The sequence below is a fragment of the Melanostigma gelatinosum genome (assembly GCF_949748355.1).
Source record: "Melanostigma gelatinosum genome assembly, chromosome: 8".
In the NCBI taxonomy this organism is placed as follows: Eukaryota; Metazoa; Chordata; class Actinopteri; order Perciformes; family Zoarcidae; genus Melanostigma; species Melanostigma gelatinosum.
Genome location: NC_136641.1, coordinates 18,353,788 through 18,376,139, shown reverse-complemented (window position 1 = coordinate 18,376,139; position 22,352 = coordinate 18,353,788). Strand labels below are relative to the sequence as shown.

General features: G+C 42.7%; 1 protein-coding gene across 1 annotated transcript; it reads right to left on the bottom strand.

Moving 5' to 3' along the window:
• Positions 1–1,061: 1,061 nt before the first annotated feature.
• Positions 1,062–22,095, bottom strand: LOC306781032 (inactive dipeptidyl peptidase 10; the record flags this gene model as incomplete). Its single annotated transcript, XM_079273663.1, has 25 exons — positions 22,042–22,095; positions 16,757–16,871; positions 15,624–15,719; positions 15,336–15,430; positions 13,492–13,563; positions 9,818–9,870; positions 9,165–9,246; positions 8,591–8,711; positions 8,308–8,462; positions 7,801–7,898; positions 7,199–7,322; positions 6,779–6,820; positions 6,590–6,694; positions 5,631–5,722; positions 4,803–4,850; positions 3,436–3,554; positions 3,293–3,340; positions 2,904–3,002; positions 2,490–2,556; positions 2,158–2,352; positions 1,985–2,039; positions 1,782–1,881; positions 1,620–1,678; positions 1,361–1,433; positions 1,062–1,279 (listed from the first exon to the last, which is right to left on the bottom strand). Exons 1-25 carry the CDS (start codon positions 22,078–22,080, stop codon positions 1,062–1,064), a joined length of 2,370 nt encoding a protein of 789 aa, XP_079129789.1. The 5' UTR covers positions 22,081–22,095.
• Between the last annotated feature and the right edge of the window lie 257 nt (positions 22,096–22,352).

Sequence of the window (22,352 nt, the reverse complement as noted above, 5' to 3'; positions counted from 1 at the left end):
TTCAAACTTTATTGTCAATGCGTGTTGGAAAGTAGCCGGTTGTGTAGATTCAAGGGCTTTCGTTTTCAAACCTACTGCATGCAGTTTACCAGTCTGGTTCGGTTGATAGTTTAATGGTCAAGACTCCGGTCAACTTCCTTTGTGGACTGTAAGGTAATGGCTCAACAAACTGTTCAAAGAAATAATTTTATTCTGCAATACATGATAAATGTTTAAAATGCTAAGATGTACCAAAACAGAAACATACCCTACTTCCAAATACAGTAAAAAGACAGTCCCACATAGATGTTCTTGCATCATCCTTGAACCAGAGCTTGTGGTGTAAATAGTCACAGTTGCATACTCATTCTTCATCACAAAATGCAAGTGATGCAAAAATTCCACAAAATGTATTTGGCACATTAATAATTATCCAAATGGGTCATTTAACTTTATTTGAGCAGGGAATACATTGTGCAAAAGATCTAAAATAAGATTTTACAATGTTATCTTATAGCTTGTGGAGAGTCTGACCAGGACACTGACCAGTAGGGCCAGATTTCCTGTTATTTTAGAGTTTAGGATTAAAATGTTGTGTATTGTACATTTTAAATTTTGTTGGAATGGAATCTGTAGGAATCGGAATATGATCCCGTAGTCCAGAAATAAGGATTTTTTCCAATGTGTTCCCGGCTGTTGGCAGATTATATACTTTTAACCCTGATGGGTGAAATTGGGATCTGCAAAACACAGAAAATGCAATGTAAACTAATCCACATCATGCAGCCATTATGACATGCATGTTTTAAAATCTTTGTAAACCTTTGGCAGAATCAGTATTTTTCTAGTCCACACCATCTAAAGTGAATTTTGTAAACAAACGGCCTCAAACATACAGTTTAACAGCAAAAATAGCTATGTGCAACAAGATATACAGTACATCAATTTTTCCAGAAGTTGTAGGAGGTGATCGAATGTGTTTGGTCCCCACTCCTCTGCCTGGTAATCCGACCCAAGGTAATGCATAAAATGGCATTCAGTCCAAAGATAGTCCTTCCAGAAGGAGGGAAGGGGCTCTGGGCTCAGTCATCTTCCTCCTCCTCGTCCTCTACGGGATCTAGGAGGATGCCGTGCTTCAAGCAGGATTGGAGGTAGTTCACCACCGTCCGCTGGAAGTGCTGGATGCTGTGCGCCTCCCTCAGAACATGGCCCTCATCTGGATACAGCTGCAGCGAGTAATTGGCTTCCACCTTCACCAGTCGGCTCAGGAGCTCCGCGCTGTGCTGGAAGTGTACTCTCGCTTTGGCCAAATGTACACACACATATTGAAATTAGAGGCGAGAAAATTGAATTAAAAACATAAAATTAAACAAAATCTCACCATCTGCAGTTCCATGAAGAATCAGGAAATTCTCATCTTTTAGCTTGTTAACCTCCTCCAGCAAAGAGGCAGTCTGAAAACAAAAAGTGTTTTATTAGGTACAACTAGCTGAAACTAATCTATCTAACACAACAGCCCGATAAATCACACCTTCATACACATTTACATGTTAAATGTTCAGCTTTTGTTGAAACTTTTAAGAATGCATTTGTTTTGGGGCAAAAACAAACTGCAACTGAGAATATATCCACAGGCTCACCGAGTAAGCATTCTCCTCCTTAGCTGGAAGGCCTAGATACCTCTCTGAGAATGCAGCACCTGAAATAAATGGAATAACTCAAGTACATGAGTTGTGTCTCGATTTAATCACAATTCCCATGGACTTAGTGTTTGAATAGTTAATGACATGAGCTCAACTCACTATAAAGTCTGAAGTCAGTTATTGGTGCGACAGCGGCCGTGCATTGAAAGAGCTTATCTGTTGCAGCTAGCATCTTGAGAGTTAAATATCCGCCAAATGCCTGCAAGGAGAAACCGAAAAGGGGTAAAACAAACAGAGCATGCAATAGCTTGAATGGCTTCAATAGGAGAATTGAGTTTATAAATCTAAAAGAATGCTGTAACCTTGCCATAGAGGATCATCCGACGATCGTCAATGTAAGGCAGTTGCATCAACAGCCTGTAGATATATATATATATATATATACACATATCATTACATCCTATTAGTGAACCAGTTTACAGGCAGTCTTCTCACATGTCAATTATATAGCTTTTGTTTGCACAACTAAACTTACTCTACAACTCCCAGATAATCTTTGACTCTAACTGAGCCAAGCTTGCGCGGATCCACGGTGGTGGTCTTCTGTCCACGGCCGACCCCACTCCTCCCGTCCACCCAGGCCAAGGCCACATTGTGAGTGCCGGAGAGGACCTGAGGCCAGTCCAGGGAAAATTCCTCTGTCACCGACTGACTGCCAGGCACGCCATCCCTGAGCGACAAGACAAACAGGATCAGCAAGGACGGGGACAGATGCTGGGGGTGAAAGAATGAAGTAAAGGTGAGGGATCATAGGTTGCAAAACAGGTGGCTAAATAACTCAGCTGCTGCTTGTTCAGCGATTCTTACACAATGACGAGGAGAGGGTGCAGGTTTGTCTCGTAACCCTGAGGTAGCGATAGCTTCAGGTGTAGATCTAAGGAAATCAAACGAGTCAAATAAAGTCAACTGTCCACAGACATGTTATTGCTGCTACATTTTTAGGCTCTGACATCTGAAGCACATAAAAATACTCTTTAAAAAAATAGTTAATCCTTAATCTGAACAAAACATGAGCAAGCATGCACAATCATAGTCAGAGAATAACTGGCACTGGCCCTTGAGCAGAGGGCCAGAGGCTGAGACACTTTGCAGCCAGTGCTTAATATAGTCTGACTGCTTGAGAAGGGCACTCAGGGTGATCTGTGAATGCTTGTATTTGTGTGGCCAATATCCTAAATATCAAACCATGTAAAATAGAGCCAATGTTGTTTTTTGTTGTACCATGGTTGTCTGCTGGGAGAGTCCTGAACAGAGTCTCAGGAAGCCTCTTGTCCTCCAGAGCATCAGATAGAGGGCTGTTATCCTCCAAGACGACGTATCCTACAGGAGATTAAACACCAGTGTGTCAGATTATTCATACTAAATGTCAAAACAGACACACTAAACCATCAGTTTGCCTAATCCCCATGATCTCCATGCAAACGGCTCAAACTGAGAGCTACAGACAGAGGGCAGTGTTCACAAGCCTGCGAGTAAAGAATCTACTTTCTGGTGTGTTGTGCTTGGTGTTTGAATATAGCTTCCTCTGCAGGGTGTACCAAGAAACTGCAGACAAGCCTGTGTGTGCACGTCATTATACAATAAGTCAGACAAGCAGATGTAACACTCACTGGAGGGGTCCTTTGTACTGTGAACCGTCACTTTAGGTATTCCTGGGCCTGGGGGATTTTTCAAAAGAAAACATTCTAAAACCAGCTGTCTGAGCAGCGTTAAGCTTGAAAGCATACTCCTTGCTTTTGTGTTTCTCATTTACCTCGACAATAGAGGATGAAGTGGGTTTGATTGGGGCTGAATTCAGCTTTAAAGAAGCGACATCCATCTATGAGGTTGCAGGAGATGCACCGGCGCTGAAACACTCCATCCAGGTCCACACTTGGACACAAGAGAAAAGGGGTTATTGACCGCACGATAGAAGAATAGGAGAGTCTAAAGTGGTTTTATTAGTGCCAGGAGAGGGTCAAATAATTGCCAAGTAAAGTGTCAGTGTCTTGAGACAAACTAAGCAGTTGACTTTTAAGAAACAAATGCGTGTTCGATAAGACATAAAAGCGGTGATACAGATTGCTCTGTGTCGAGTCTCTCAATGACCCTCTCCACTCTGCTGCCTACAGATTCCATACAAGATGAATCACATGCCAAATTCAAACAAGCCACAGTCCCTCCTACATAACGTTGTGCCATCTCCTCAAGCCCAAAGCTATATAGGCTAATAAAAAGACGAGAGGTTGATGAGGGAACAGACAAGTGTGTCGGCACAGAGGGTCCTAGTCCACTCAGAGGAGTTCTTTCTTCTATGAATGTGTAAATACAGCTCTTGGCCTTGAGCATGTACAGCTCACAAGAATAACGATTCACACGTCAACACACTAATGTGCAGTTACTCTTCTGAATGCTTGTTCAACCATGCAAGCGTTGTTTCAGGGATGGCAATGTTGGCCACCTACTTTGGTCCAAACTAAAACCCATGGGATGAATTGTAGTAATCAATTTTATTTAAGGATATTCATAATGACCAGAGGATGAACCCATGTGATTTTTGTCATCCTCTCACTTTTCATCTAGCACCACCATAAGGTCAAATCTTTCACTTATCCACTGAAAAATCTCAATACCTACAAGATGGATTGGCATACAATGTGTACAGACATTCATGGTCCCCAGAGGATGAATCTTAAAAATGCCCCAACAACTATTGAATGGATTTCCATTAAACTGTAATTTCATCTAGCGCCACCATTAGGTCATATTGTGTTATGTGTGCAATACTTTTATTTATAACCAAATACCTGCTAAACCGATGACATTGCCATCAGCATCAGCAATACGTTGCGTTTGGTGCTAATTATCAAACGCTAACATGCAAAACGATGAACATGGTGAATATCATACCGGCTACATCAGCATGTTAGCCGGCTGACGTTAGCATTTCTCTCAAAGCACCACTGTGCTCTAGACTCTAGTTCTATATAATAACAAGACATGCTAGCATAGCTACTTTTCAACTGACAACACATATATCTTATGTCTTATATCATATACATTATGTCAATAATGTGTCTGTTTAAATAGCGTTGAACAGAATGTGTACTGTGCCGCCGTTTCAGAGGGAAGCATGTCTACCTGTAAAGGTGTCTACTTTGTCTGGATTCCTCTGTGCTCAGGAAATAGCTGATGATGAGAAACACAAACCACACACACAGCAAGTTATATCAACACTGAAATCACTTTTGGGCATCTTAACTTCATCATAATTATTCTGGATATCAATTATCCATGACGAGAATACACAGATTCACATACTTCAGCATGTTAAATCACACTTACTTTGTAAAGCACCATTAGGGACGGTGAATTAAATAAATCAAATGTGAAATGGATGTGCATCAAAGCATCATATGTCAACTATCCGCCTCTATGTACGTAGAGTACTGTGAGACAGAAACACTTATTTAGTTGTTTAGTATCAACCCGTGGACTTCGGGACGGCAAACAACGGACTAGATCCTCAATTGACTTTGTTGGATTGTCTTTGATGCTCATTCCTCAGTCAGTTAGTTCATGAGGGCTTTCTGCCCCCAGCAGGGTAAAACAGATGTAAGTGACAACCTGCTCTGTTCAAATGTAAGTAATTCTTTACCCTCTTCAGTGGCAAAGCATTGCCACAAGCAAAGTCAAGGTTAAAGAAGTTCCTTTTGGCACTTTTTCACAGAGATCAATGCTACATGTAGAAATTGCACTTTGAGTTATTTTTGAATAAAAAAATCACATGTGTACCATTCACCCAGTGGCTGAAACGTCTAGAAATTGCTCTCAGCTTACAGCGAGAGATGATCATTTTAATGATGGCCACTATTCTACTCTAACCCCAATTCATAGTCAGGAGCTGCAAGCTGTTAATGCGCTGAAAGGTGATTAAACCAGTCTCCACACACTGTGACTCTCACATACATTTTTCCAGCCGTCTCGTCGAGGGCACAGAGCAAGGTGACGTCCCAGCTCCCTGATGTCAAGAAGCGAGGCGGGACGGAGGGGATGACAGGCTGCGTTGCACAGAGAAACAGAGACGAAGAGCAATGTGGAAGCCAGGTGATACACAGAATAAAAATAGGTGCGATACAGCAATTGTGTGTCAGAGGATGGAGGGGAAAAAAGCAAAGGTAAAGTTCATAAAGTGAAACCAAATGAAGGCACTGGCGGCTACAGAGTGTTCAGGAACAGTATGTTTTAATGACTGAAGTGAGCGAGACGCAGAAAAAGAAAACTTGTGATTTGAGCCAAAGCCACTAATGATTTGCATGAGCCCAAAGGTGTCACGACACCTCTCAGATCTCTGAGTATTACTTGTTCAATATTCTGCCTGGTTGTCCATGTCACTAACTGCCTTGTAATTTCAGGCACAGCCTTGCTTATCTGTCCTCTGGTTACCCCTTTCCACCAGTTCCACCACCTGACCTGTTCCTCCCTCTAGCTCACCTCTGTGTGTGTTTCGAGTAGTGATGTGACTGTTCTGTGCCAAGAGACCCAACAGCTACGTAACATATGCTACTACACTCTTAATCTGTCCACTAATGGCAAAATGGCAACAACAAAAAAAAAAACGGCATCATAAAACCTTTTTAATTGCCTTTCTGGGCATGCATCAATTGCCAAATTGAAATTGACTGAACTTCCTTCAATGATGTAAAGGGCAAAACGGCCATAATAAGGGAAATTACTCCTTAGATGGTGGTGTTTTAGCAATTAGGGACAAAAACAAATACAAACAAATTGCTCTAATTAATAAGAGAGGAGGGGATTTTAAGCAAACCAGACTTTAAAGGTCTGTGCTGCTGATATCTGTAATCACAGTGTTTTATGTGACTGCTGTTGAAATGTTAACGACCAATTTTGTAAAAAAAAAAACTGACCTGGGCTGAAAGACCAGCAATATGGTGAAACTCTCCACGAGCGCCCTGTTTTGCTGGCAAGATTGTATAAAACACAGAGCCGTCTGCTGAAAACAACGGCGCATCCTGTTGAGGAGAAGTATTGAGTCAAGAAGACAGACAGTAGTGGCAAACAGGTGTAATAAAACATGAAACATGAGCAATACATACCTGTCGTTTGTTTTGCATTATGTCCATGGCCATTTTGTGCTTCTTTTGTTTTAGAATCACACAACATAGAGAAATGTATGAATCACACCATTTACAAAGCTAAAGCACAGTGCATTGTGTAAATAAAGCTTATTATATATATTCATTATTAAATATAAAAATAATACGCTATTGGCAATGGGTAACATGGAATATGTGAGGATTTACCAAAAGGGAACAAGCAATATAATACTGCGCTACATCACTGAGGATTCCTCTCATGCAGCAAATGACCTTAAATATTAATCCAGCCAGTAGATGTTTGAGAGCTTAAGGAAATCAATCCCAACTCCCAAGAAGCAAAAATTATATTAAAGCCGTACATATTGCAGCGGAGGCCGTTTGTGGATTACGAATGCTGAATGACTGATGACCGCTCACCTCTGAGCAAGCCCCCGTGGTGGCCTCGCACACACAGAGCACTGATTGGTTCTGGGCACGATTCAGCCAACGCACCGTGAGGCGAGTGCTGCTGATCCAAGTCACCATGGAGATGTAGTTGTCTCTGAAGAGGCGATGCAGAAAATGGAACACGGGGAAAGTGATTGGAAAGTGGTGCGAAGGAATGACCGAGAAAAAACAGTGGAGAGGAATTTTGACACATGAGTAATAATATCTGACAGGTGATGTCACAAGGTGACTTTAAGGTTTATTCTGTTTTTACTATGCACCATTCAGACTATTTCAGCCCCAATAACTGGGCTTTGGGTATCAGCCAATAGAAGGTACTGATCCAATACCAGTATTTAGGTAATAAGCTGTATACCTCACTGTGTGGAAGTGACTCGAATCATTATTTTATGTGCCTGACTTAACTTTGCAAAGCACAATATCAGCAAAAACAAAATAAATATTTTTGATGTAATATTTATTAAAATAATTGTATCTGATACCAGATCGGCGTATTGTCGCTGATACCCTATCCAGCAATTTGAGTCAGTAGCGGTGCATCTCTAGTTCTTACATTCAGATAGATGTAGTACCTGGCCCTGAGGGAGTCAGGAGGCATCATCTCCAGAGTGTGAGCTGGACCATACAGATTCACCACAAACAGACTGACTGATGGGATACTTGAGCCAGCCTGTGAGCACAACAAACAAAAAAATACGTTAAAAAGATCAAATAAACTCAATAAAATGTGCACGCACAGGAAAATCTTTTTAGCCACGCTGAAAAAAGTGGCCATTCTCTTACACTTTGGTTCAGACTGTAATGTCTCGACAATTATTTTTATGAATTGCCATTCAAATATGGTGCAGATATCAGTGGTGCCTAAAATATGAATCCTCGCGACCTTGTTGCTCCCCTGACTTTCCCTCTAGCTTCACTATAAGGTTGACTTGTAATAACTTTACTTTTCATCAGGTCCCACCTTTGAATTTGTCCAAATACCTGCAAAACTAATGACACCTGCTAAACAGCAGAATGTTAAGTTCAGCCTCACAGAGCTGCCAGTGTGACTATCAACTTTTGTCTTCATCAACTTTTACCTTGGGGTAGGGGAAGAGCACATTGGAGGGGTAGAGACCACCTAAGAAGTGAGGTATTTCCATCACAGGTGTGGCAGAGTTGTTGATGGTGAGGTACGCCAGCCGGGCCCCGTCCATAGACCACCAGTGGGCAACATATGTCAAGAGCACTTCCTCTGTTTTAAAAGACAGTGCAAGTTGTTATATCAGTCTCAAAGCATACACCTGCTGTTCACAATCATTGTTGTCAGCTTGGTTTTGCAGATGTTTCACTCTGTAGTTTAAGTGCAGGAATACATCTTACCTTCATAAGTCCAGTCAGAGAGCCCGTTCACCACGTTCTGCTCCAGGTCAGTGGTTGTGAGACGCAGGGCTTTGCTGGTCACACTCGGCTTGTAGTAGATATCTCCATCAAACACATAGGCCTGGCATGAGCGGCACAGACAGACAGGGCAAATCCAACATTAAATACAGAACGGTTGAAGGCTTCATCGCTGGCTGCCTGAATCGAGCGCCGGTCGAACACCGTCCAAGAGTGAATGAATCATCGGCCAGCACAAGTGAGAGCCAATACATCTTTACTTGCCAGTTAATATGCTGCAGACGTAGCAGCAAAAAGCCAATTACATTACAGGGAAGGTAGATGAATGATATGTTGAGTGTAAAACAACTCCATTATAGCAACACAGTCTGAGCAATAACCCCTGAGATGGAGTTCATCTCACCATTGATGTTATCATTATGAAAATGATGTCAAAGGACTTTGTTTTTATAGATTGTTGAGGTTGAAAAAAGAACTCCTTATCATTTTGGCAGGTGTAGTTGATTTAGACGCAGACAGCACATTGATCAGGTAAATGAGAGGGCCCCTGGCTTACCAGCTGGCTCCCCTGAGGCCCCCAGGAAGCGTATTGTAGCACTGCCTTCTCCCTCTCCGGAGGATTAAGCTCCAGCAGCTCCCTGGAACACACACAAATACAGGGCCGTAAGCCCTCTGTTAGGGATGAGTGCCCTGTTTAGAGCCCTCTGAGGTCCATCCATGCCCTGTCCTTGAGCTCTGCTCACTGCACTGTGAGGACAAAGGAGCAAGATGCAGACAGGGAAAAACAAAACAGAGAATGGAGTTGGTACATGCAAGAGTGCAACATTTGTTGTTACATAATCCTAGCTGCCAGGCAAACATTTTCCTCCAAGGCATACTCAGGCAATGATCAATACTGCAGGTCCTCCTCAATTCCTTTATCATAACCATTCCTCAGAAGCTCCAGGGATCTACCACAGAGCTTTTCCACTAATACAATGCTGAGTATGAATATCAGGCAGTGAAATCTGAAGTACAGTACAAACCTTACGTTAGGATATGGAACCTGGAAAGACCACTGAAGAATGAATGCATGTCTGACAGAAACATGAGGCTCTGATTCGATGAGACACACTCATTTGGGGAAGTTTTTTAATCCGCAGGTCTGCTTGCATTGGTGACGCTCATGCCCAGTGCAGCCCATGCATTAGCATTCATGATTCCACCTACCCATTAGCCACATTGTAGATAGCATAGGAGGCTGTGAAGGACTGAGAGAACACCTGAAAGAGGTAGAGGATATCATGCACACAGGTGTGCCGCACTTGGATGACAACACACACGTATTTTAGTGCTCACACAAAACTTCCACTTACGAGGTCGTGAATACCAGAAGACGGGGGACGTTCTCGTGAACACGGTAAACATGACCCCATTTGAAGGCAGCATAAGAGCATTCAGGTGAATGTTCCAAATGGGCACATTTTCTGTTTCAGAACTGAAAACACTATAATAGAACAAAGCTCTTTTGGTAAAAAAAAAAAAAGAAACATTCTGTGGGTCCAAAAAATCTCCCATTCATTGTCTTTGGAGCAGCCACAGACTTAATACTCATGAACTCATGTTCACAAAGAAAGAACCGTGGAAATAATATGTAGGAATTATTTATGTAGGTGGGCTTAAAACTAAGTTAGAGAATCTTATCAAGTAGTATCGTTACAGCTAATGTCTTTTCCACTGAGATCTATTGTGGCTGGCAACCCTGACACAGGCATCAGCAGCTCGATGAACAATTCAATTAACACGCTGAAGAAGACCAAGGGACCAGAATCAATGAATGTGTGCATGTGTATGTGTGTGTGTGTGTGTGTTAACCGCAATTGACCACAGCGTCTCACAACCACTGACCTGGAGCAGATCTCGGCAATGTATTGATTTGTATTATTCTTTTTTTCCTCTCATGCAAAGGGTTGGAAACAAGCTGTTTGCCCACTGGCCTCCGAAAGCCTGACCCTTCCGAATAACCAGTCCCCAAAGAAATGAAATGTCACATCCTCTATACAGTTTCACAGTTAGCGGTGAAATAGGATTTTTTTTTCTCCTCTGTGTTGTTTGTATGTTGCAAGAAAATGCATGGCTGGAAAAAGGCAGCGATAAAGAAAGAGAAATAAATTGTAAGGCTACCTAAATGAAATCGAAATCTGATTGCGGGGTAAAGTCTGAGCATGAGGGTGGAACAGGGTGTACAGCTGTTACAATTACAACAGAAAATAACTGCGAGGACATGAAGAGGAAGGGATGAATTGGTCCAACACTACAGGAAAAAGGGAGGGAGGGAGATGGAGAGAAAGAAACAAGGACAGGAAGGAAGGAAAGGATGCAGAGACAAGGACCGATCTTGGTCGTCACAGGGAGTATAACTCTCCGAGACCACAGGGGGGGGGGGGCTTAGCCAAGTGCACCACGTTCAATAAGCTGTTCATGATTTGTAAATGAACCCAGAGATTCTGCTCATGACTTAACATCATGGGGCTGGTGGCAGAGGCTACTTTATTGTGTGTTTGTGTGTTTCAGTATGATAAACAGACAGAGACAGTGAGAGCATCTGTCTTGGAAAGGAAGAGTGAATTCTAATGTGGCTTCCAGTCACATATCATAAATCCTACAGATTGCTCTGCCCCCCCCCCCCCCCCCCCCACACACACACACACACTTTACTACCCGCCTACTATCCAGTCCACATCTACAAAATGGGGGTGGGGGAATAAAACACAGATTAAATATTCATAAGATAGCTTGTTAATAACGTGTTGAAGGAAACGTATAGGTATTACAACACCATTTGCAGGAGCGCAGCTGTAATATATAGTGTACACTGCATGATGCACAATACAGAGATAATAGCATCCTTCCCTCTCAACGTTCTTCCTGCCTCACAAGCGTTTTTTTGCAGCCCCACTATGCGCTGCCTTTGATGCCAGCACCCATCAGCGTTTGCTGCAGAGTGTAGACACGACTCCGTTGGCATCTTATTTGTCCCTAAACTGCACTGTCTTGGCAGGATGGTATCTCGCCGTCACTCTTTTTATAAAAACAAGTGGGGCTTCTCTTTCTTGTTTTTTGAACCCATTCAATTCAAACAGGCTTTAAAGAAAGACATTTTCCTGTATACAGGAAATCTGCTCTCTCGTGTTCCATGTGGCCAAATCCACGTCTATGTACCCTCTTATCAAAATCCATTTATTTTCCCCCACGAGGCACAAAACCCTCCCTAAAGCCTCCAGAGCTATCACAAAATCCAGAGAAGCCTTTTAACTTTACCCACAGCCACGCTCATCCGTTTCTCTCCACTGCAGCTTTCTCCTTTTAGCATCTCTTAGATAACCCTTCTGATTGATTTCAACTGGGCAGTGTATTTGAGGGGAAATGGTACAAATCCTATTTTTCTGCCCAACTCCCTCCTTTCACAAGTGGCTTCCTCCACCGCTCTCTCTGTTTTTCTCTCTCGTTCTCTGCCACTCTCGGCAGCGTGCCGCTCCTCTTTTTGAACAGCAAAGCTGGTGCCTGCCGCAAACTGCTTCAGTCAGCACAAATCCCCTCCAGAGACAGGGGAAAAAAAGTGGCAGAGAGTGAGGAAGAAGGAGCGAAGAGAGAGGGATGGAGCTGGAAAGACGAGGATAATGGAGGAATAGCCCCCCCCATGCACACAAAATGCCAACCATGCTCACGCAAACATACACATTTCTATATATACAAATGATTCCAGGTGGCGTGCCCACTGCCTCTGATTTCTTCCCGGGTGAATACACACTGAGCATACAGATGAGAGTAGACAATTCCTGCTGACATCAGAGAAAGTATGCTAATGATATAAATCTAAAGCAACCCACAGATTGGACACAGATCTGAGCCCTTTCTCTACAGAGATAACTGAAAAGTGATTGAACGAATGTTCATCACTGAATAATGCAGTTAGAATGGATGCACTGTGTTTCAGACGAATACTGTAACACAGCAACAGGATCCCCCCCCCCCCCCCAGAAAAGAAGTGACTGAACAAATGAGATTGCGAGAGAGCAGCAAAACCTGATTTCAGCTTTTTAATAAGAATGTGGGGGAAAATGTGCTGAGGGATTTCATTTTATCCTAATTCTGTTTCCCCTCCATTGCCAATTACTTGCAAATAACAGAACTTGCATGCCCTTTGAGGAAAACCCCGACCATTTATTAATGGTGCGGGTATTTGAGGCGGCTGGAGGAACTGAGCTATGGGGTGTTAAAGTAAAGGGAGCAAAAAGATCTGTTTTGTGTCTATACCCCGACGCCTATCCGAAACCACCTGCGATTGGGATTCTTGTCAGCTTCTCATTAATATTCCCCACCGAACTAGCAGGGCGATTTCATTACTGCAGCTCCAACTTTACCCCCTCCACCTCCTTGATCTCCCCTTCCCCCGTTCCCCCCACTATCACTCGGATCACTCACTAAGCTTTCCTCAGGCCCCTGCACCTTCCGCCATCAGCCAGTTTAAATATTCAACTCCCCATAAGTTATCCCAGTCATGTGGCGGGCGGTGTTATGGAGCTTATGAGTGCTGCAGTAGCAGAATCAGCACACACACACACACACACAAACACACACACACACACACACACATCTTCCTCAACCTCCTTCATGTTCTCACTCCTTATCTCTGTTGTTTCTTCGGGGCTCTGATTAGGATGCATTCAGCGTGGTTTTGCAGCAACCGGTGGCCGACCAGACCCGTTGAGCCGTGTGAGCGGTAACAGTCTTTAATATTAGAAGGACAATGTGTGACTCCGGATGTCTTCTGAAGGTAAAGAGCTTAACAGAGCTTATTCTGGAATAACTCTGAGTCAACTTGGCATTTGGAGAAAACTTACCGGTCGAATGTTATACGCCAAGAGGACAGCCGTCTTGTCTGCTGACACTTGAAATTTAGTAGCAGTCAGGTCCTGTTGAAAGATTAGACAACACATCATCAGCAACTTCCATTTGTTTTTCGCAGAAGACAACCCTGTCTCCTTCAAAATATCATTCCCATAAAACTAAACTGCTCTCTCAATTACCTTTGGAGGGAAATGTTTACTGCGTTCCAATTTGCATACTTTTTATTTATTTATTTAGTACATACAAAGCAAATAATCCACATCAAAACACATTTCCCTGGAAACGAACAATGCAGTTTTGTTGTATGGGCTCAAGACAGGGCTGGTGGAGAAAGCGGTTGTAGGTATAATATAATTAAATATTTTTCTTCAGAATTAGAAATTTGACTTGCTTTTACTCAAACTTGGGGTCATTTTTGGATTCCCAGTTGAACCTAGAGAAACATTTAAGGTCGGTTCTATTGTCCTGTCATTTTGACAGAAACCAATGTGCCCCTGCTTATCCTTCTACCAGCTCGAACAAATCATCCATTCGTCAGTCTCATCATGCCTAGACTTCTGTAATGCCTTTAGTTCTTGTTTCAGCCAAAAGCTTCTGGCAGGACTTTCTGCTGCGTGTTTACAAAACTCCATAGCGTTCTCACATTACCTCAACGCTGCATGGCTTTCGCTAAATCTGTTTATTCTCAAAGACATGTTTTCAAAGCTTCCTTGCCTTCATTTGTTCTTATTCTTTAGCCGTTTGTGCTTGTCTTCAATTTGAATAGTTCTACAGATGCTTTTCACCATCTTTGTATGTTACTGTGAAGCACTTTGTCACCCTGGTTTTAAAATGTGCTTCCTAAAGTTGCAAACAAACTCTGCACACTTTCTGACTTGTAAAACATGTTTTGTTGTTTCGGTGCTAGACCTTCATCAGGCTAATGGTTTGTGACAATGACAAGCCATCTTAAATAGGGAATATGGAAATGACTCGATGGCAATCACCAATATTGTATGTAAGTAAAACACTCTGGATAGTAACAACCATGAATGTGCACCAAAATGTTTACATTAATTGGGTAGATTTCTGTCAAATGAATGCTTAAAGCCCCAAAGGCTAAACTTCGTTCTCAAAAATATGTTTTGATGACTCATAAGGATACATTTACATGGAAAATGGAAATTCAGCATTAATAAATAAATACAAAACTCCATAATGAATAAATATGATCTACTCGTCCCTCTTTCCCACGCAGCTGTCTCATAAAATAGATCTGCAAAAGTATTTTTCTGGTCTAAAAAGTGTTACCTAAAAAAGTTTCATTAATGACTATGAATTCTAATGTCAATCTTTGACACTATATGGAGCTAAAATTGTGTCAGACATTCATTTATTTCGGGAAACGCCATGTGCATCTTGGTATTCATACAGGAATACATATTTTTCTGGAATTAAGAGCAGCAGAGATAACAAATCACATCATAGCGCCGAGGAATGACTCAACCTGACAACACAACCCTGCTTTAAGCTCCTCGGCGATGACCCATATAAGGCTGTCAGTGTCGCGCAGAGGCGGTGTTCAAAATGATGCCCTTGCTTGGGAAATTCTCTTTGAAGCCACATGTTGAGAGGGCTCACACAGCAGCCAGATTTTGGGGGGAAATGAGCTGATACTGTCACTCTGCCAATTCTTTTTTTGTCTCAAGTGTGGGATTTGGAAAAGTGGCACTCAACAGCTTCTCTCTTTCTCTCGATCTGGAAACTCCATTGGCCAGTCGATTTGTCCAGCTGTCTGTGGATATGAGCCAATCAATACTGAAATCTGTCCCCTGTCCTCAAAAGCTGTGTAACTCACCAGGGAGCTGTTGTCCACCAGAGTCGAGGTGAGGTTGCTGTTGAGGCTAAACGACAGGACGTGTCCTTCTCTAGTGCGGAGAGCCACTTCGTTTTCTGACAGGGTCAAGACAGTTCGGGGAAGAGGATCCTGTGTTATTACAGTGATGGCTTGAATCCACAGAGGCAGAAACAGCTGCTAGGTCTGCAAACCACTATCTCAGTTTCAGGTGAGATCGATTAAGTGGTATTAAACTGACATGAACACTTCATTTGGGAGTAATTTGCGAGACAGAACAGGGGTCCTTACCGTTCAACCATGCCACACAGGGGTCATGAACTTGGAACTCTTCACTCTCCAGATCCTCCATAGTGAGATGGGAACGGACTAATAAGTGAGATTCATCTTCCGAAGCAAAGAGACAAGAGTTAATTAGTTCATCAAAAAGTATGTTTACAGTAAAGCCTGAGCGCCTGGAGCCTGGACTATATGTCTGCTTCGATTTTGGATTCATTTTTCACATTTTTGCCTTTATTTGACAGATTGCAGAGAAGACTGGAAAGAGACGAGATTGCGAGCATTTCTATTGCCTCTCAACGACTTACGGCAACCCTGCTGACAGAGCTAACAGCGTTTACCTTCCGTGTTTGAAACATTTGAAACATCTGTGAAATGCTTGTCCACGGAAGTGCAAGTTCGACAATTTGGGAAAAACGCTTATTGTCTTTCTGGAGAATAAGCTAAGATCTCTAACTGGAGATCGCAAGATGGATACCTCTCTCACAAGTTTAACTGTGCAATAAATATAAGGCTACAGCCAGCAGCCAGCTATCTTAGATTGTCATAAAGACTGGAATCAGAGGGAAGCAGCTCGCCTGGCTCTGTCAAAGAATAAACAAATATGAAACCTCTGGTCCATCGCAGGTTTGGGGATTCTGGTTGTGGATTTGCTACTTTGCCCTTTAACATCAGGTAATGGCGTTTATTACTTACATGACTTACATAAACCACCATAAAACTTGGTGAGATCTATTAGCAGACACATACAGCCCACAATATAACCTATATGGCAAGCAGCACTACTTCCAAATTCGATACAGTCTGTGGAACAAAAAAAGGGGGAATTTACTTTTCTATCAGATCAAATAAACAAGCTATAATATGTCAATTTGACAGCTTTTGAGGTGTTGGTAGAACCATGTTCTTACTTTTGGACAGAGCCAGGCTAGCTGTTCCCTCTTGTTGTCAGTCTTGTTATGCTAAGCTAACCAGATGCAAGGTATAGCTTCATACTCTACAGACGTGAGAGTTGTATCGATCTTCTCATCGAACTCTCTACAAAATAACAAAATTACCCAAAATATCACACTATCCCTTTAATTCCCTAAATTACAACACATCTCTGCTTTGCTGCCTTTTCTCCTCCATACAGCTCTTCTTACCGGGCGTGAGGGCGATGACAGAGAGAATGACCAGAGACATAACAGCCAGGATCACCACCATGGCTATTCCTATGCCCTTCCAGTTCCGCGGGGGACCATCTGAACTCCCCAAGTCCTGATATGAAAAGAACACACACAAACACGGTGATGAATGCGAGCACAGCAGTGGAGGAGGACATTAGTGCTGCTTCATCTCCACGCTCTCACAGAAATTGCCCCCCCCGACAGGCACATCAAAACAGCGAGCCCCAGGGGGGGGGGGGACTGAGACCAGCTTGATTGAGGCAGCAATTTTGGCCGCACTTTAATTTTTCTTTGTCATCGACTCATTTCACTTGTTACATGACTGATGGGCTATGTGGTTTGGCTAAAAAAATAAAAATAAGGAGGTGGTGTAAGTTATAATGAAATATGTGGCGCCTGAGTGCTTTTTATAGGAAAAGCTGCTCCCTATTTCATCTGCTTCAGTGGATCAGAATTTATTCAACAGCACTGGATGAAGTTGTTAACGAGGCAATGAAAATGAGAAGAAGTAGTTGGGACTACATAACTACACAATAAATTATACACAAAGCTTCAGTTATCAAGAGAGAAAAGGATTCTGTGAATATCCTCAGTATGTGATCAGGGAGAGCTGATGGAACGAGCCGGCATCAGTATCAGTTACAATGAAACACAATTGCGTGCTGTTCCCAAGCTGCACTCCACTCCCTCGTAACGAGTGGCTGGCACTGCTGGAGCCACATAGCCGCTGGAGTGTGAGAGTTCAATCACACAGAAGGTACAACATGTCGGTCCTCATTATGGCTGCCCCACCCTTTGGCTTAACCTTCACAGCCTCGCCTGTCCAGATCACCTTCCTCCAGGCATTAGGGAGGCGGGCAGCTGAAGGAAGGCATTTTGGCCTGCTGGTCAACAGATTGCTGTTCCTCCGTGCTCCCTGGGTGACACCAGCTGTCCCTGAATCAGTTCTATTGGTCACACCTAACATATCCTCTCCGGAAACATACACTTCTCTACCCCCATTGACCATCTGACTTAAAGCCGCTGGGCACACAGTGTATTAAAGTGCTGAAAACTGAGAATGCACTCACTTAACTGGAGTCAAAATGTCTTAAAAATTGATTTCTAAAAAGTGAGAGAATTCAGCAGGGACTGAGGCGTAAAGGTCAATGCAGTTGAACCAGAAACAGAGAGGTTTCTAAATTGTCTGTATGCCTTTGTGTGCCATTTATTTTGATCAGATAAAAATCCTCCATTCACAATGTTTTTTTTAAAAACACCTTTGAGAATTTGTCTCTCTCTCTCTTATCATAAGGAAGCAGTTTTACTTTATATCCATGATGAATGGAAGACAAACACGGCCTGTTCCATCCCGACTGGTTGCCAGCACAGAACTCCTGCCAAGGCCTCATCTTTAATAGATCTCCTTGGCTACAGTATCATAGCGTGTTCAAATTAAAACCACCACCAGTTGACTGATGTCCATGCCCGTGTGTCGATACTGGTCTTTCTAACACTCTGTTTTGTCTCATTCTACTGGCCTCTCAGCACAGAATCTCTCCACCATTATCCTCCCGTCAGATAAAGAAACCTTCAGCAGGCTTTGGGAGTAGTATACTGCATCTTCAGCGCTTTCTGTTTGACTGAACTGTTAGAAATTTGGAAAATTGAGAACTGAATGTCTCTTAACGTCCACACGGGGTATATGTTGCGTAAAATTGCAAACCATGAATAGCAATGGTTACATAAAACATATAAATAATTATATTCCAGGATCTCACAGTAGAAAGGGACATTTTAAATTAAATTCCTCCTCTTGACTGATTCCATCACCAATCCCAAGCCTGTGTGCAACGTGAGAGCGGAAACATCATCTTAATGGGATGCCCAGCTCCTATCATTCCCCTGAGCCCAGACATTAGACTATACTTCCGATTAAGGTCACATCGTCGTCGTGACAGACCGCGAGAATCCCACGTTTGAGCGATTGAGGAGTTTTGTCACACATTTGCGAGATGTGCCGAGCGGAATCCCCAGAGAGAACGTTTGACGAAGCTGCTCGTGCCGACTGGTCGCTGATTCCAATGCAGGCACAGGTGAACAGATGACGAGCTGGGCTGTGTGAAGGGCAGGCTTCTGTTAATCAGGTTTTCTTCAGAGCAAGACCAAATGTGAATCGAAGAGAGCCATCTCATTTATTCAGCCTCTGAAATCCCACAGGAGTTGGAGTAGAAGCCCAGATGAGGTGTCAGTCAAACAGCAAAGAGTGCAGGAATGTTAATCAAACGTTATGATTATGGAAGGAATCCCCTTGAGAGGATTTTTTGGCAAACCATGCAAAACTGCATTAGAGAATAGAGAGCTCTTCTGTTTGCCAGCAGAGCGAGGGGATTTTTAACTCAACCAAACGAGAGAATCGATACGGTGTACAGTGGTACATGGTCCAGAGGGAAACAATTAATAATGGGAATACAGCCATGAAGGAGACTTTTAGGAAGACAACCTCTGTTGAACACTGTTTCTTGCCAAGTATGACACCTCTATGCAGACCCATTCTGACCATCATTTCAACTTAGGAATCACAATTATCGGACTGGAAGCGTAAATTAAACTCCTTACAAACAGATTCCAGATAACTGCCTTCTTCTTCTCACAGCACTGCACACACAATCAAACAATTCCAACTGTATTGATTGAGTTTGCGCTCGAAAACAAAAAGGCAAGCCACACTTAAACACAATTTCTCAATCTGCACAGCGAGCAATACAACTAGGTTGTGCAGAATCAAGGCAGTGTGGAGAATTCATAAATTAGGCTCTGGAGACCTCCTGAACTCCATCTTCTGTGTCTTTGAGGCATGAAGAATCTGATAATAAATCATCGGCAGAGGAATGAGGGAGCCATTGCGGGCTGTTTGGGGCTTCTGGTTCTGGATTTGCATACCTCTAAAGCCCCCTTTAACATCAGGCAATGATGTTTATTACTTACATGACATTGGCAGACGCATCAATGGTATAACCAGCACCATAAAAAAGGGGAGATCTATTGTCAGACACATACAACACCTCGATATAACCTGTGTGCTCCTTAATTTAATGATACGCTGTAATTGCTCTCAAGGGAAAGCTGTAGATTAGCAACCTACGTATGTATGGCTGTGTCTATATCTCCTCTATATCTGCCTCATTTAAAATGAAAGTCATCAACAGTAGGCTGTAACTTTAGTGTGTTTGGGATAAATGGTAACCAATGAGCTGTAGCTATGAGATACTACAGATCAATATTGATTCATATCTAGGCTATCTTTCATCACATCCAGACACATTTCTGTGCTCCCACTCACTGTGCCACCCTGTCTCCGTTTGTGTTTATTGAAAAATAAAAAAGCGGGTGGTATAGACACCACATGAGGCTAAATGGGCAAATTTTTTTGCCCTCGAGGCTATTGCCAGACAATGCAGCACAAGCCTTTGTGAAATGAAAGACCTGCTGCTTTAGCCTCTAGCACTGCAAGGCCGCGCTGTCTTATTCTTTTCATGCTCCATCACGCATAAGAAAATGACTGTAGAAAAGGGCTATGAGTGTGTATGAGGGAGCTTTTCCTCAGTATGTCCAGCCACTCACAGTGACCGAGTTCCTGCCTTTAGGAAACAAGCAGCATCAGTTAAATCCATGTGGGAGAGCTGCAGTTGACATGATGTAGTGTTTCAGTGAAATATGACGAAAGATATGGCATTTGTCACTGGGCTGAGACTCCCCAGAAATAGGCTTATAATGTGCTCATTATACACTAAAACATTGTCACATCATCAGTGCTGAGGATGAATGTTAAAACAATATTGACTATGAAAAAAAAAAATGACATCATGAGTATAATTTTCTTCCTTAATGCCATTAACTGAACCAAAGAATTATGTATTCCTGGCATGGAATTTCTGATGTGGTGTTCATATTTGAGTGGTGACACATGTCATCTATGTTGACTCTGCAATTCTCTTTGCTCCTACTGGTCATCATGGTAGGTCTAATACTGTGACACACAGATGTATGACACAAGTAGCAACCCACATAAATCATTGCATTTCTCATGAACGGAGACCGACAATCGTAACCCAGCTTGGCCTACTTAAATGCTTCACGGTGTAAAGAACATTGATTACAGATCGTGACATGAAATGTTGCGACATTTGCAGGTAATGGATTGTTTATAAGCCCCGCTCTCAAAAAAAAACCAATAATGGTGCAGTATTACCACACTGACCCTTCAAGCAGGTTTCACCAAGACCAGAATAAACTGAAGGTTAGTGTGACACTTAATGTCAGACATCACCATGCTCATATTGCATACCAATTAGACCTAATGTAACTGCTCCATATCTCTCAAATGCTTTCTCCAACAGAGCAGCTGTGCACGAATCAGCTCATGATTTAAAATCTTTCCCAAGAAGAATGACAGTTTGTTGAGATCTGTTAATTCGGAGAGCTCAGTTGGCAAGGTTTTAAATTGTTGCACAGCACTGTAGAGAAAGTGTAGCACCAGAGTAACATTGTTGTATAATGACTGATGCAGCATAGGAACGTTTGATTAGAAGAAGGAAGCACTGCATGTTAGAGTAGTTACGTAAGTAAATCCAATTAAAAACAAAGTGTGACATAGTGATAAACAGAGATGAACTGTCTTAAATAAACCAGGTGTGCATGTCAATTACAATTAAATGGGAAAGCTGCATTCAAGAATAATTTACATTATAGATATTTCACTAAAGCCAGCATCTGGCATAATCAATGAGTGTTAATAGTGTGATGTATTGGCTCATAGTCTTTGTTCAATGACAATACACTGAGGGATAATCAATCATACAGTGCGTTTGAGCCAAGTCGTCCTGGCTGGAGGGGACATTTTTTCTGCCGGGACAATTTTTTACATGTGATTATTACACCGACATTTTTTTGTGATGCAGATATCATGGTATAAAAGTCTCTACGGGACAGAGCGACAATAAGAGTGAGAGGCTGTGGACGTCGAGTTACCACACCAGCCTTGCACCGCAGTGCACAGAGTCAATGCTGTCCAGGAGATGAATATTGACGGAAAAGTCTGAGTGGGCGAAATGGTCGAAAACACTAATTGATAATCATCGTTTTGTGGGTATACATGAGGAATTCCCCACTGCACATCAGAGACTACACACGCGCGCACACGCACGCACACACACACTGCTCTAAATATATGGGAAAACTAAGTAGGGATCGAAAAATGAAAATAAAACACACACACATACCAGCTCCGTGGTCATGTTTTGTTGAGTTGTGGCAATCATTGTAATCCGAAACAAGCTCTGCTGCCTCTGCAGCTTTAAAACCCGTCGAGCAGCTGCACTGTTGTCTAGCGGAGCTTTTTCTGCATGCTCTGCTTCTTGCAAGTTTGTGCTCGGTGGGCTGGTGGTCTCTCTCTCTCTCTCGCTCTCTCTCTCTCTCTCTCTCTCTCTCTCTCTCTCTCTCTCTCTCTCTCTCTCTCTCTCTCTCTCTTCAGTCATCACCTATTTCCAATCTGTTATAAACTATTGATTGGCTCAGACAGGCGGCTTGGCAG